The sequence below is a fragment of the Triplophysa rosa genome, linkage group LG16, assembly GCF_024868665.1.
Source record: "Triplophysa rosa linkage group LG16, Trosa_1v2, whole genome shotgun sequence".
Taxonomy (NCBI): Eukaryota; Metazoa; Chordata; class Actinopteri; order Cypriniformes; family Nemacheilidae; genus Triplophysa; species Triplophysa rosa.
The window spans coordinates 14,430,043-14,446,664 of record NC_079905.1 but is presented as its reverse complement, the minus strand read 5'-3'; the positions used below and the strand labels follow the sequence as shown (position 1 = coordinate 14,446,664).

General features: G+C 39.6%; 1 protein-coding gene across 2 annotated transcripts in view; it reads right to left on the bottom strand.

The window, feature by feature from the left end:
• znf704 (zinc finger protein 704) overlaps positions 1 to 16,622 on the bottom strand; it is a 52,435-nt gene that overhangs the window by 16,509 nt on the left and 19,304 nt on the right. For both annotated transcript variants that reach the window (XM_057354318.1, XM_057354317.1), the window contains exons 3-4: positions 4,388 to 4,491; positions 2,474 to 2,715 (exon numbers count right to left, since the gene is read on the bottom strand). In XM_057354318.1, coding sequence (XP_057210301.1) covers positions 2,474 to 2,715; positions 4,388 to 4,491 — 346 coding nt within the window. The remainder of the gene's footprint in view (positions 1 to 2,473; positions 2,716 to 4,387; positions 4,492 to 16,622) is intronic.

The window sequence follows — 16,622 nt, the reverse complement described above, 5'->3', positions numbered from 1 at the left end:
CACCTGTCCCTTGTTAATTATCCTTTGTTAGTCTCCCTATTTAATGCCCTTGTGTTTGCTGTCCTGTGCTAGTTCGTTTTGCTATGTTGCCTTGTCGTTTGCTTGTTTCATCGTCTTGTTGGATTTCCTTGCCCCATGTCTTGATGTCGTTTGTATTATTTAGTCTTGTCTCTGTTGTTTAAGTAGTAGTTAGTTATCCTGTTTTCTTATTTTGCCCCCTTGTGGGAAGTCTTTTCTTTCAAGTTTATAGTTTTATGTTCTTGTTTTACCCCCATTGTGGGTTTTTGTTTGTAATTATTAAAGTTTCGTGTTTTGCATCGCTGCCTGCGCCTGGGTTCTTCTGCCATACCGTGACAGATACACAGAATCATTGGGTGAAGTGGTCATAGCTGTGCTTTATCGTGAATAAAACACAGCTATTGACCAATCAGATTCAAGGACTGGAACTAACCGTTGTATAAAATAAATGAAGAAAACTGAAAATAATTTTGGAGCGATCTTTTTTATCGCATATGTTAAGCGCATATAGCATTACCATATGAACATATATTCATGTAATAATATAAGCCAGGGGTCTTCAACGTTTTTCGGGGCAAGGAACCCCTTAAACTATTATGTTATTGTTTCACATAGGCTAAATATTTTCTGTGTATTATTTTTGTTTTTAATATAGATTGCTTGATTATTTTAAGGGATTTGCAGCATCAAACATTTTCATTTTACTGTGAGATGGACAATTAAACATTTATTTGAACCTTAGTTTTTATTAAGGCTTCAATGAGATGACTGACTCTGGTTAATGGCACAAAGACTATTCTAGTGGAGGTATGGGTTGTCTCTGGATGCGAAAGAAATTAGTGCAGATTTTATGCATTCTGTTGTAAAATCAGGCCGTTTTATTAAGTGTCATTATTTTTCTTCAGCTTCTCTGTGTGTTGCAGAACACACCGCTATTGTATAATTCTGAGCTCCATTGTCTTTCTCGTGGTTCAGCATTGTCGCGGCTGTTACACGAAAATTAACACGAGTTTTTTTCTGCAGAGCATCATATCAGACTAAAGAGAGCAACATGAGGCAACGAGTCCGCATTATTTTTGGGGAAACTTGTTTGACGTGCACCATCAGTACTACACGGTGCGCGTTTCATTGATTTTAAACACGTACAATAGTTCTGTCAGAGTTTACAATGCAGAAGCGGTGTGGTGTCTTTTGGCTGTCAAATTAGCGCTTTAACAAATTTGAACAGAAGTTCAGAAACATGTGAGAATGCACTTTATTTGCACGCAACTCCTTTCATGCGTACTTTTATCGGAAGGGAGACAGAGAATGCACTGATTCTAACCCAACCGGTTTTTATGATGCAGATGTAACGTTTCTTCCATTGCTTGCTTCCGCTGCCTGAATGGATGTTTTTGTCTGCACGCACGCAGGTTAAAATAGCAATGCACGGGAGCTTCAATGAGGCCGCGCACGTGCGCAGCTTAAAGAGAACATTTGGTAATATTTCTGTACCCATGCTTTTCATTTTTAACAAAAAGTTGCCTGTGAGTAAACAGTAATTAGCGGACCCCTTGCAGTTCCACCGCGGACCCCCTATGGGCCGCAGACCCCCGGTTGAAGACCCCTGATATAAGCCGTATAATATACATTATACACGTGGCAATACATGTTTATTGTCATTACACGCAGGACTGATAACACAGAGAAAGGAAACAAGGCGATGACAAACAGCACCACTGTTGTCCTGCAATCCTGCGATGGAGAGACTATAAAGGAGATGAAGGAAGCCTATTCATTCCCACAAATGAGGGAAGAGTGACAGAATCTGGGAGGCATCGGACGTTAGTCTGACGAATGAGAAGATAAAGTAGATTGGTGCCTACGCGGCCTGGTTCACCGCTTACTTGCCTTTGTAAGGACACGTAAATTGTCTTTGGACACATTATTGCCACTTCTAGTAAAGGCACCTCCAAAAATCCATATCTCAAAGAGGAAAGAACAGTATTACATGTCAAGAAACACATGTCAGGAGGGTCCTTCAATAAGCCTTTCTCATATTAGATCGGATGGGTTTGCTTCAGGGCTTAATATCGGACATCAAGTGACAGCTTAAGGACCTGTATTGTTTATTGAATGAAAGGAAACAAAAATGTCCAGACACATGGGCCAAATAAGAAAATTGATCACAATTTTTGATTGACACACATACACTTCATATCTCAAACATTTTCAAAGCCTTTGTATGGCACATATTCAGCGCTCGCCTGACGTGTCTCCGCCTCACTCCAAATTGCATTAGAACTTCCAGGATCACCAACCGTGCCAGGAACACGGTCAGCGGGACGTCAGCGGCGTTCTTCCCATCCCGTTGTAAATCCATTATCTTTCGCCATCTATTCCTCCAATCGTAACGGTTAACCGAGTTAGGCCAAATCAAATCTCCATAAGTGAAGCTGAGATGACGGCGGCTCACCTTGCGTTTGCGGGGGATGGGTTCGTCGAACAGCAGGCTGTTCCCGTCGTCTTCGTTGATGTTGTCGTCCGGCGGGCCGTTGAGGCTGGGCATCCGAAAGGGTTTGAAGCTGTCGGCGGACAGGGGCGGGGAGGGCGTGGACGGGTTCGACTGGTCGCTGGGTGCGCTCCAGCTCCAATATCCACTGCTGCTGTAGCTGGACGGGGTGAAGCCTCCATCCTTCCACGAACCGTTTAGACCTTCTGTGTGTGGAGAACAGTTCACATTGAGGGCGAACAGAGACGTTGCAATACCCATCATCATTAAGATACATAGAGCATTATAAAACGCTAAACCTGAGTGTAATGAGGAGTGAACAGACATTAAAGTGCTGAAACAAAGAACTCGCACTGTGCTGTGCTCCTGTATCATGAAAGTGTTCTGAAGTTAAAGTCCTTGTTGTATTACTTAAAAGCCAGAGTTATAATACTATATAAAAGCACTTTGAGGATATAACCATTCTTTATCAAGGTCTTAAAGAGGCAGTACCACATAAAACAGGTTGACATAGCCTTGAGTATATTGAAATATGAGAATCCATGTTTGCATATGAACTTGGCCAGAAAGAATTTTTAAAAAGGCGTAAAAATCTGTCTTTAAGAAACATGCCGGGTCGTTTCTACTTGTGGTTGGGTAATATATAGACAAACTGTTTAAATGAACCTAAAAACGCCCAAATCTGACCCAATCATTGGTTTAACAACCCAGCTTTTTGAACAGGTTCATTTAAACCCAGCAGTTGGGTTTGTCCATTCTTTACCCAACCATGGGTATAAACAACCCTGTAGATTTCGCACAACTTCAGGGTGAATATATAATAATATAATAATAATGCTATTAAAAAAGTTATAAAACACACAATTTGGTTACACAAAAATGATCATAATAAACAATTGTGTTCTCTACCTTGCACAAAGCATAATTTAAACATGGGAGTGTTTAAATGTTATTTACGTATTTTATAGCTTTTCTGCTGAAATTCTCATTACAGTAACGCCCCAATTTGTGCATTATATTTTGTAGTTTATACAGAGTAAAATTGTAATATTCTGAAATACAATTGGACGTTCTTCTAGAATAGATGTTCTCAAATGGCAAAAATAACAAAATATAACTGACAGAATATTACTGTTTAAAATAAGGAAATAGTGGGAAAAAAGAAGTGTCCGTGACTGAAATTCTCATCCTCCGTAATATTTTTAAAGTCGGCATGAATCAGAAGTAGCGATTGTCTTTTTTTCCATATCGCGACGTATATCCAAGTGAAACAACATCTGAAATGAGAAAAAATTAGGGCGGGACTTGATTTTGTTCGAGTACTGATTGGGATGGTTAAAAATTGGGCGTTGCCAAAATGGAATCGGATTTGTAAGCCAGTTTGCAATCTGTCAGTCATTGAAAAATGTTACATGTATGATTTTCTATTAAAATAAACTTTTTTATTAGTCATACATAAAAAGGCATTAATGAAGTATAAGGTCTTTTTTGTAAAAATGATTCAAAATTGTTAAACTGTCATAAACGTTTTTAAATGAATGCTTTTAAACATGTCAAACCTTGTTTTTAATGAATTAAAATGGAATGTGTTGATGTGTTTTTAAGAAAGTTATGTTTGACATCTTGAAACCAAGATTTTGTGATAATCACCCCTAAAAGTCTTTAAATAATTGGTAAATAACAACAAATAAGTTAAAAAGCATGATCTTCTTCTGCCAGTGGAACCAGTGCACTTCTTTTTCATGCAAGTTTTCATGTGCATGTAACAACTAAAAACAGGAAACGATTAAGTGCATGCTAGTGTGACATTTCTGTTGCTCAGAGACAAGAGTGTCAAAATGACGTCACGAGAGCTGTGATCACGGTGAAGTTACTTACCGCTGACTTTTACAGGAGGACTGCGCACCAGAGGACTCGTGGAGAGGCTGGTCAACACCATGGCAGCTGTCACCTTGTCCATATCAACCTCCTCCTCTGACTTCCTGTGAGGTACAACAAGAGACATCACTGTGCTTTCAATATTATGCAGACCAGAAAAAAACGGAATCTACAAAAAAAAGTGCAGAGCCGATCCTTCCTATACGCAGACTACGTAGGTTGCGTAGGGCCCCTGCACCACCAGGGGGCCCCCTTGAGTACCGAATTAAAAACTATTGTAAAAAAAGACACTATTTTTATTTTAACTTGCAGATTAAACTTTAAAGTAATCATTTGGAAGTTTCCTTTTTAATACTTGATTTAATTACTGTTACATACTGTACTCGGATATCATGCAGTGGGCAGCAGGTAATGACATACGCATGATGTGCTGATATGCGTCTTTACATATGACCATGGCTTTAATACAGAGCTATCCTTCTGGGCGGAGAAAAAAATGGGAGCAACGTGAAGCAAAAGAACAAGAAGGCATGTGTTTTTGTACTATCTTAAAGTGTTATTTAGTTTTGCCAAATTATGAATAATGAATTACAAAACAATTCTCCAGTACGTTACAGATTTACAAATTCAGTATTTGTCCACTATATTTCGTTTGCCCATGATAGACCCTAATATGTCATTTTTAGTTTGTGCCATCACATTTAGAGAATTATTGATGTGAAAACTGTATTTATCATGCTTTATTTTTGTAAGTAAATCACTCATTTGGTGGTAAAAACACAGCGTTTGCAAGTTGCTAGATGGTTCCAGAGCCTCGTGTTAGGTCAATCAAAATTGTAATTTAATTTTATACTTAAGTAAAAAATTAACCCCAGTTTAATGTTCAATGTTTTTTTCTTTCAGTCTTCATTCGTTTAAGTGTGTTAATCGAGTTATTGATTTATTTTTTATAGTTTACAGTTATGTTTAGGCCTATATCTAATGTTAATTATTTGTACAAGGGCCCCTTCATAAGTTTGCTTAGGGCCCCCAAACGTCTAGGATTGGCACTGAAAATCTGTATAACATTTTGGTTTAAAAAACAAATTTAAGTACATAAAAAACAGTGGTGAAAACATTGTCCGATTATCCCAATTCACAGCTTATTATAATTTATAAATTGCGCTGTCACGTACGATTTCAAGGGAAATGTCAGTTTGACATGGGTAGTTGACGAATAGCAGAATTTAGAAAACAAACTGTTAATATTACTTTGCTTTATATTATTGATATTTATATATATCAAATAAAATAGCATAAGAGAGACAAATTAGGATTAGGACAAATTTGCATATTAGTCTGTCAACTACCCACATTCACTTCTGTTGCATGAACACAAAATCAATGCAAGTGAATGGGTACCGCCGTTGTTCAGTTACAAACATTCTTCAAAATATTTCATTTTGTGTTCTGCAGAAGAAAGTCATAGGTTTAAATGATCTGAGGGTGACTAAACGATGAAAGAATTTTCATTTCTGGGTAAACTGTCCCTTTAAAATAGTACAAGTAAACAATCATGCCTCAAAATGTAATGATGTTATTTTAAAGCTACAAACAAGTCTAAATATTTTATTATACAGTGTCACCTATCAAACTTATGGGAACTTTTTTACTTTTTAGAATATGTAGATGTTTTACTGAAAACAAGACAAAACATTTGTTCAGACAACAGCGTGTTCACTATGTGAACCTGCATCACATAGTGTTCATATGATGGACAGAATAGGAACATCTGCCCTGACAGATGCTCTCATACCTCACGGAGACGTAGTGAAACACCAAGTTTCTTCACGAAAGCCATCGACGCAATCCATGTCCGCAAAAAACGGCACCAAGCCAGCACTGAGCCGTTACACATTTGTAAACACCAAAAACTCAAACATGAATAAGGCGTCATTGTTCTTATACAGCTAAGGGCATGTGTAAAAATCTGAACATGCCATTTCCTCACTGTGATTGAAGGATTGAGAATGATGTGCACTGATGTGCGGAAAGTGTAATACATCTTTCCAGCTGTCAGCTTGAGAAAATCCGAGATGCCCTGCTCATGGCACAGCGGGAAATCTCATAAGCGAGAAAGAGAGAGACCTCTGGCTGACAAAGAAATCCTGGACCTCCATTAGATGGAGCCTAATTTATGTTTCAAGTGAGAATGATGTCATTACGGCTTTGGGATAAATCACAGCAGGCAGCCGTCCCATCCGATGCTACATTTCCCAGGACCCCCCATTACAGTCACTTCCTGGTCACCTTGGGAGAGCGCATCGGGTGTGAAGGATCTTCTAGATAATGCCACGCTGGATGCTCCTGGACAGCGTCTAATTAAGAGCTTTAACATCTTTTATCCGGTGATATACTGTACGTTTTGAGAAACGCATTCGATCGTATGTAATTAACATGTGATGTACTGCCAGTCTTCCAGAAAAAAGTGAACTCCCAAATCGCATTAGTCATTAACTAGTGTCCTTAGCAATTCACAGGAGTGAAGCGCTGCTGTGTTTATGAGCGGTAATTATACGAGAGGGTGCATGATTCGTTCAGCCGAGCAACATGCATCTGACAGGGGATAAAGTGGCGTGTGTAGATGCATCATCGAACCGGCGAGGACTAACTGCCCCCCAGCTGCCACGCACAAACACAATACACACAGGCTGATCCAACAAATAGGTTTTCACCTGGACCGCTAATCGTTTATCGTGAATGAATATACGTCATGTATTATAGTCATGGGTAACAATGAATCTGCCGTGCACGCAAGACATACCGGATGTTATGGCAACAGCCCAGCGAAGAGACGCTTCAGAATAATCTTCTCCAATAATCTTCTCCCGTTTGCCCAATTACCCACATTTCCTTATAATACCAACCAGTGAGAGTGATTTTTATTTGCCACGGACTACCCGCTGAGGGTTGCGAGACATCTTTCTTTTGTGACTCACATTGTGAAAACAACTACAGACATTAATTTGAACACATTTATTTTATCAAAATGATTCACAATAACCATATTATCACAATATCTCTTTAAAATGTTTTTAAAAATATTAAATGCCTCTACCAGTCAAATTCAACTTAAATTAGGTTTATTTTGCGATTTTTACACAAAATAAAAATGAGTTTGGGAGGACAGAGTGAGATTTTGTAACAACTGTGACTCTTAAAGTCCCCGTGAACTAGAAGTTGGGATCGTTTTTACTTCCGTATTTTGACGCATTTCTGAGTGAAATGGAACTTTGAATGAGAAAAATAGTGGGTGTGGCTTTCGTCTTTCGCTGCGATTTGATAGGATGTATAAAAACAGCCGTTGCATTTTGAAATGGAACTGGCAGCAGACTGACAGTTGAAGGGGAGGAGTTAATGGATGCTCCGCCCAAGGCGTCTCATTTAAGATGGATAGTCATTACTGAAGTTTATGAGGGCACACGATTTTTAAAAAGAGAATGACCTCACATGGATAAACTATTTACAATAAACCCTGCAATATTTCATGAAAAAATGGGCATTGTCATTTTTAATTTCACTGCGACTTTAAGGCAAAACTTTAAACAGGTGTGCGATATTTTATATGTGTAACATTAAAGGGATAGTTCACCCAAAAATCTTTCATTATTTACTTACACTCATGTCATTCCAATCCTCTATCACTTTCTTTCTTCTGCAGAGCACAAAAAAAATAATATTTTCAAGATCACTTGCCCCCATTGACTTCCATTATATGGACAGAAAACCACCGAGAAATGTCTCAAAATATCTTCTTTTGAGTTCCGCAGAAAGGTATTGTGACACCCTTAACTTAAATAATTGAACTTGGATTTTGAATGTAATATTTAGTGATTATTATTGGGCTAAATAAGCAATCTCTGCTAATTAGTTACAATTACTATTCAGCATTTATTATTTCACGTTTTTATTTAAAGTACAAAGCTGCCAATGATTGTTTTTCTAGAAATGTGCAAATTGAGCAAATTTAATTTTATAGGCATATAACCCAGGTCCAAAATTAACTTTTCGCCACACTTACATGTCCGAGAGCCTCAGTTTCTCTGTCACAAAACATCGAAACCCACTGTCATTTCATTCCTTATAATTTTGTCTGGGTGGCCTAATGTGTGATCCGTCTAACATACTCGCCAAAACCACATTTTAATTTTAATTTAGAAATGGGTCTTCTTTCCTTTAATTTGAATACTCCGGTTTTATAGCGCAGTGATTTCAGAAAAGCAGCACTTGCACAGATACATCATGGCCATCATTTCCGTCACCACTCTGGAATTTTTTTTTAGATTTTAAAAATATTTCATACTTTAAAAATCTTGTTTCTATTTGCATTTATTTGCAGGAAATGAAAACTGGAGAAACAGGCCATAATAACAAGGGGGGAATTCAGACCTCAAATACTGCAAAGAAAACAAGTTCATATTCACTCTTAAGTAATACAACAGTAATATGTGTACATGTATTTAGGAAAAGTTAAACATGTATATTTTATGTGATATCCTCAAATTTGATCACAGTTTTTATGTGTCTTGTCATGCTGTCAGTCTTTCACATTGCTGTTGGATGAATTTATGCCACTCCTGAGGTTTGATTTAGTTCAAATTCATCAGATAACTGGACAGGAATGGCCACAATATTACACAATACACACACAATACATCCAGAAAAATATTTGGAACGCTCTCTTAATTTTTCCGCAGCTGTATATCCAGTTACTTTCCTTAAGAGAAACAGATTCAACAAACAGATGCTTTGCTCTGAAATAAATCCACTGCTGTCTCTCATTTGACTCTGGCTAACTCTCATCCCCATCTCACTGACGGGAACCCGGCTGACGTCTTGAATTCTTACTCCAACCCGAAATGAGAGAGCCATATAAATGTGCTCTCTTACTGTTCATTTCCAAGCAGACGGATAGAAATGAATGACCCTCTGGTTAAAATAAGCCTGGGTTTGAATTACCCAGATCTAAGGGTCAACTAATGCCCTGTAATCTTTCCCATGGTCACCGTCATTTGCAGGAAGCCAAACATCATTTGGTCCGTTTGGTCAGAGAGGTAAATGGGTGAGATGGCGGCCGGCCAGGAGGGGGAGGCGGTGTGTCGACATCTGTTGCGATTCAGCGGACAGATGTGCCAACTTTTTGTAGCTGTCCAGACCTGCAAGACAAATGAGCGAGCGGGTGGCTAGAGAAAGGCTATCCATCGATACCTTTCCCAGACATCTGGACCTTTGTCTTTAATGAGTCTTTTGAGGAGGTTCTGCGCCCACGTAACTGGCACGTAACTGCAGAGATGTTTCTAGTTTCAAACAAAACAGGGGTTAAGGGGATATAATAACAACTCATTGGATTACAGACATTTTCCCAAGCCAATGTCTGTCAACTTCGATTTAATCAATGAGGGACCGTTTAAACGCATTTATCATGTGTCCGGCAGTAGTGGCCAAAACACGAAACCCCTTAACAATGCGAATGGCCCGAGTCCAGAGTGAAACATGGGGTTGCACATTGTATGCAGATGCATAACATAGCTCATTTAAAGGGACAGTTCACCCCAAAATGAACATTCTGTCATTATTTATTCACACTCGTGTCATTTCAAACCTGTTTGCAACACAAAAAAAGCCTATTTTGAGAAAAGTCTCAGTGGTTTTGTGTCCATACAGTGGAAGTCAATGGGGGTCCGTGTTGATTGGTTACCAACATTCTTCAAAATATCTTTTGTGTTCTGCAGAAGAAAGAAGCCATACAGGTTTGAAATGACATGAGGGGGATTTTTTTTCTATTTTTAATGTAGCAGTAACGCTATAATAAATATAACCATAAATCTTAAAATTCCCTTCCTTTAAAAAACAACAACAAACAAACAAATCCTTACTGTTGAGATCTGCACACAAAAAAACAGCCTGACAAAATAATACAACCGCTTCAACAACTGCATCTCAGCATCAGTAAACACAGATATCTGTGAAACAACAGGGCGGTTTCAGAAGGGCAGGGGAATTCCCCGAAAAACCCGAGCATGCGGCTCCTCCCCATGCAGCCCCTCCCCGTCCCGTCCCAAACACAGAGAACAAGAGGATGAGCGGAGCGGCTTTGATGCTGCCGTAAGCCGGGCCCGCCCATCGTTTATTACAGTCACTACAGTACGATGCTCATTTCCTTCGGAATAACGGCCTCTAAATCACACACATCTCAAGCCTTCTCTCTTATCACACGGGACGGTCTGGCCACCCGAGACGTAAAAATCTGCATAGGATACGGGACAAATATGCACGTTAGGATGTTATGAATGGTAACTTGCTCTAAACAAGCAGCGCTACGACTGAGATAGGAGACCGTGTGATAGTGATCAGATGCGGTCCTGCGTTTATTTATGGCAACATTCAGATGAAATGAATCCAACAGACCGTTAAAACTAGATAACAGAGCGTAAGCGTATATGGGTTGTTTTCTTTTAGTTTCCTGTGTAATGTTATTACAATGCTTGGTGCACATGCATATTCTTGGAGGTTGCAACTTACATTGATACAGAATTCAACCTTTACTACTTTGAGTGTTTTAATGCAAGTTTTTTTTATCATGAATATAGTGCAATATGAATGGTACCGAAATACCTTATCCATCATCCCAAAAAATGGATCAAGTTTGTTTCTAACACAGAACTGATCTGGTAGCCTCTCTCTCTCTCTCTCTCTCTCTCTCTCTCTCTCTCTCTCTCTCTCTCTCTCTCTCCCTCTCTCTCTTCTCTCTCTCTCTCTCTCTCTCTCTCTCTCTCTCTCTCTCGCAAACTTGCAGAACGCTCCACTGGGAAGGTGATTAACCTTGGGATGCGCACATTTACTCTTTCTAATTTGATTAAAGCCAAGATTAATCCATTCACTGTCTATTAGTTTGTATTATTACAGGTCGAGCGGGCCATCGACACACGTACTGTATGTTCTATGTTCCCAACACATGCTCATTTCATCCCATCCGCTCCGAGGTGTTTTCTCAACGCTCGCAGGCCGAGCACTTGCACGGGGCCCGATGGGGTTACTGTCGGTCATCACAGGGACGCTTGAGGCGGCCCAGAAATCCCAGCGGTTGGCAACGGGCCAAACCCAGCCCAACTTTACCTCACACACGCGGCCCAGATCACCGCAGTAAATCATAAACATTGTGCCTGTGAAACCTGGCCTGCAGCCAGAAGCCGGAGCCAAACAATGATTCCTCTTAATACTGGATATCCTTGTTTACTTGTTAATCTGTGACGGGACAAAATACAGCAGTGTTTCTGCGGTAACACTTTACAATAAGCTGCTATTTGTTAACAATTAGTTAATGCATTAGCTACTCACAATGAAAAATACTTCTGCAGCATTTATTAAAATTAATTCATGTTCATTTCAGCATTTTCTAATACATTATTAAAATCAAACGTCACTAGTTGATGCACTAACATGAATAACTGTATTGACATGAACTAACATTGACAAGGACTAATAAATGCTGAAAAACTCATTGTTCGCTAATGTTCGCTAATCCATTTACTAATGTTAACTAATAGCACCTTATTGTAAAGTGCTACACCGGCCACTCGACCATTTACAGCGTCCCCAGCCCGCATGGTCTTGTGTGTCGAGTTTTTACAATTCCTTGTAGCGCTCAAGAGCGTTCATGAATGCGTGGAGGGTAAATGCGTTCACAGGGAGAGTTCTGGATTCCTGTTAAAAACATGCTGGGTAGAGCGTCGGTATTTACAGCCGACATCAAACTTAGGACGGGGCTCATTTGCAGCAGTATTTGAGGAGGGAAATATAAAGCGAGGCTTTATCTGACACCACCACACGCTGGCACTGTAAAAAGGCAGCGTGCGAAATCATGAAAGCGAGAACGCTGAGAAAAATCCATTCATTCTGCCAGGTAATAAATATGACAGGATTACAGCAACCAAAAACATGAAAGAAAAGAGATTATAGTGGCCAATATCAGTGTTTCAGTATTACTATACACATACACTACTGTTCAAAAGTTTAGGATCACTTGACTGAAATGTACATTTTGTGATCTTATAAACCACTTCATCTAAAGGCATTTGCTTATATATTTGAAATTATTCTATAGACAAAATTTTAATTGTGAAACCATAACTTCTTTCGTTAGAAAAATAAAAAATGTTTTTTTAAATATATTTTTCGGAGTAAATAATGAGAAAAGGGCAGCCAATAGGAGTCCAGCATAGATGGAAACGATTTCAATAGCATGTAATGTCATATATAATGCAAACTGTGCAAATTTAAAGTCAATAGAAGCTACTTTGAATACACAAAAACATAACATAACTTTGATTTGTTTTAGTTTTCTTTGGCCACAACATAATTCTCATCATCTTGTTGTTTTAATGAGGTTATTATTCTACAATCTAGAAAATAAGGATTATGAATAAGGAATGAATAAATTATCCTATACTTTTGAACAGTAGTGTACATACATCTATATGCATACAGTAGAGGCCAAAATTGATGTCCGGGTGGTAGTATATTTATACAGTATTTGCCTTTAATACCCTCTCGTGTTATATTAAAAATATGGGATATATGGTACAAAATGGACAAAACACTAAGATATTTATTATACAAAATGAAAATTATTCATAAAAAATCAGGAAATTATTATTATTATTTATTAAACAATGAATATACAGTATATATATACACTCACCTAAAGGATTATTAGGAACACCTGTTCAATTTCTCATTAATGCAATTATCTAATCAACCAATCACATGGCAGTTGCTTCAATGCATTTAGGGGTGTGGTCCTGGTCAAGACAATCTCCTGAACTCCAAACTGAATGTCAGAATGGGAAAGAAAGGTGATTTAAGCAATTTTGAGCGTGGCATGGTTGTTGGTGCCAGACGGGCCGGTCTGAGTATTTCACAATCTGCTCAGTTACTGGGATTTTCACGCACAACCATTTCTAGGGTTTACAAAGAATGGTGTGAAAAGGGAAAAACATCCAGTATGCGGCAGTCCTGTGGGCGAAAATGCCTTGTTGATGCTAGAGGTCAGAGGAGAATGGGCCGACTGATTCAAGCTGATAGAAGAGCAACTTTGACTGAAATAACCACTCGTTACAACCGAGGTATGCAGCAAAGCATTTGTGAAGCCACAACACGCACAACCTTGAGGCAGATGGGCTACAACAGCAGAAGACCCCACCGGGTACCACTCATCTCCACTACAAATAGGAAAAAGAGGCTACAATTTGCACGAGCTCACCAAAATTGGACAGTTGAAGACTGGAAAAATGTTGCCTGGTCTGATGAGTCTCGATTTCTGTTGAGACATTCAAATGGTAGAGTCAGAATTTGGCGTAAACAGAATGAGAACATGGATCCATCATGCCTTGTTACCACTGTGCAGGCTGGTGGTGGTGGTGTAATGGTGTGGGGGATGTTTTCTTGGCACACTTTAGGCCCCTTAGTGCCAATTGGGCATCGTTTAAATGCCACGGCCTACCTGAGCATTGTTTCTGACCATGTCCATCCCTTTATGACCACCATGTACCCATCCTCTAATGGCTACTTCCAGCAGGATAATGCACCATGTCACAAAGCTCGAATCATTTCAAATTGGTTTCTTGAACATGACAATGAGTTCACTGTACTAGAATGGCCCCCACAGTCACCAGATCTCAACCCGATAGAACATCTTTGGGATGTGGTGGAACGGGAGCTTCGTGCCCTGGATGTGCATCCCACAAATCTCCATCAACTGCAAGATGCTATCCTATCAATATGGGCCAACATTTCTAAAGAATGCTTTCAGCACCTTGTTGAATCAATGCCACGTAGAATTAAGGCAGTTCTGAAGGCGAAAGGGGGTCAAACACCGTATTAGTATGGTGTTCCTAATAATCCTTTAGGTGAGTGTATATATATATATATATAAACAAATATCTTTAAGGAATTAAAGTATACATTACTACAATTGTTTTAGTTATTAATTGTGTAGTTATTCAACAATTTCAACATTTGTTGACCTATCATATATTTAGCTAAATAACCTAATAGTAAGGGTTACACATACTTTATTTCCAATACGACCCAGCTATGACCACTTCGCCTGTGATTCTGTGTATCTCTATGCATCCTTAGCAACACTGCGTCGTGCCTAACAACGGCATTCAGCCGTGACTTACGTCACGATAAAGCACAGCCTTATTGCTTACGTCACTAAAATGTCTAAATGTTCAAGATATACCAAAATATAAAACACCTGCCCTATAAAGAGCATCACATGCTCCAGCTGAGAGGGATATAGAGGACGGCGTGACAGAGCACCAGCGCTGGGTGTTTAAGAGCCACGGCGTGATGCGGCCATTAGCAACTGCTTTGACAGACTCGGGCAGAATTGATGTTTCTGTCTGACCTAATGAGCGATGGAAAAAGCCTGCGCATTTCTGCTGTAAGCAATTCACTCCTTTATTTCTCAAGAAAAACACGAGTAAGCTAGTACGACAACCATGTGAAAAAACGCAGCAGTCGAGTGAGTCATTGAAGTCTACAGCGGCATTATAAAGTCTTTTCAGAGCAAGCACGCCTCATTTCTACATACGACTGTTTTTATAGATTGCACTCTATTCACGAAACGTCAGTCGTACTTGATGCAATTAACATTAGGCTTTTACCGCCCGGCAGATGAACGGAAGAGAGATGTCTGTGGATGTTTTCTGTTAATCACGGCAGTCGTAATTTATCAAATGATGAAGAAGCGGGTTAAAGCCTATATGAAGACATTTTAATGCGCTGTATGGTCCCTGTAAAGTCTGCTTTATCGTCCGCAAAGCACTTAGAACTGGTCCGCAAGACGGGAAAATTGAATTCACAGAGTGTGTTCGTGACGCATCTCATTTGCATAATTCTTTTAGTGAATTGGGTGCTAAAACAACACAGACCGTGCGTAGAAATAAACAACGCTATCGTTGGGTGCGAGTTTCAAGTAAACTCCCACCTCAACGCTGAACTTGAGCTAATTTAATAGCATGTGCAATAAAAACATTTCCCATCCTTCCATGGAAGTACATGAATGATAAAATAATAACACAAATATACAGCGCTCCTCATTTGGTTTTATTCCAACCAAAAGCACCCGAATGCATCACGTCTAGAAACTTCTGAACTCCCAAGCAGAACATTTCCAGGGGGACTTGAAGGCAGCAAAACACTTTTTCTGGTCTATAGTACAAATCACACGGGAGTTTACCAGCAGAGATGTGATTCTAATCGAGTGCCAGCGTACATATGTACCTCCGTCTCGTGAGGGTAAAGTTGACTCGCCTTCTTTCCTCCACATTAGCCAAAGTGAATGACCTACCAGACACCCAAACTTTGATTTACGGGCAACAATGTACCTTTCAAAGTCAACTCTTCAATGTCAAAATAACAGTGAACCCGCCAAGCATACGAAATAGATGTCCCGTATATATTGTCATGTCCACCATCCCTCACAGCGGCACATGGTCCTCATCCTCCCCCCATCCACACCAATATCTGCAGTTCCCAAAGGACCCATCAGAACGCCAGAGACGTTCCCAGTCTTACTTTGCGTGTTTGTGTGCGTGTGGGGGGGGTGAGGAGTACCTCGTAAAAACCTTTATGAGACTGGACTGATGGGTAAAAGTGTGTTTTTGGGGGGTGGGGATGTGGAAGAGGTTGTTAGTGGTCTTCCACTGAACATCATCTTCTAACTGCCTCGGGGCAAGACAAAGACCCTGTCACTTGTGTGTATGTTCTGGACTCTTATTAGAGGAGTTACGCTGGTTTCTACAGAGGCGAGTCTACGGTGGACTAGCCTAAGGGACATAATAAAATTGGCAGCTGCCTGGTTAAGTGCGAGAGTATGACTGTGGGTAGAACCTCAAAGGATCGTGTTTCTATTAACACGTGATTCATTTACTAGCATTATATGCAGCCATATCTCAGCCATTCCCCACAGACAAACAAAGCCTGTAGAACAACAATAATCACAGACGTATTCAATACAAAGCTTACGTCTGAGGAACACTTCAGCTTGTAAAGTATGTGAATATCAATGTTACTTTAAACGGCATGGCTTATTCAAGAGAGGTGTTTTGTTAGTTTTCTAATCGATTGGTCTTGCGATTTCCACCTGGTGGTCCATATTAAGACAATGCCTGAAGAAAATGATTAA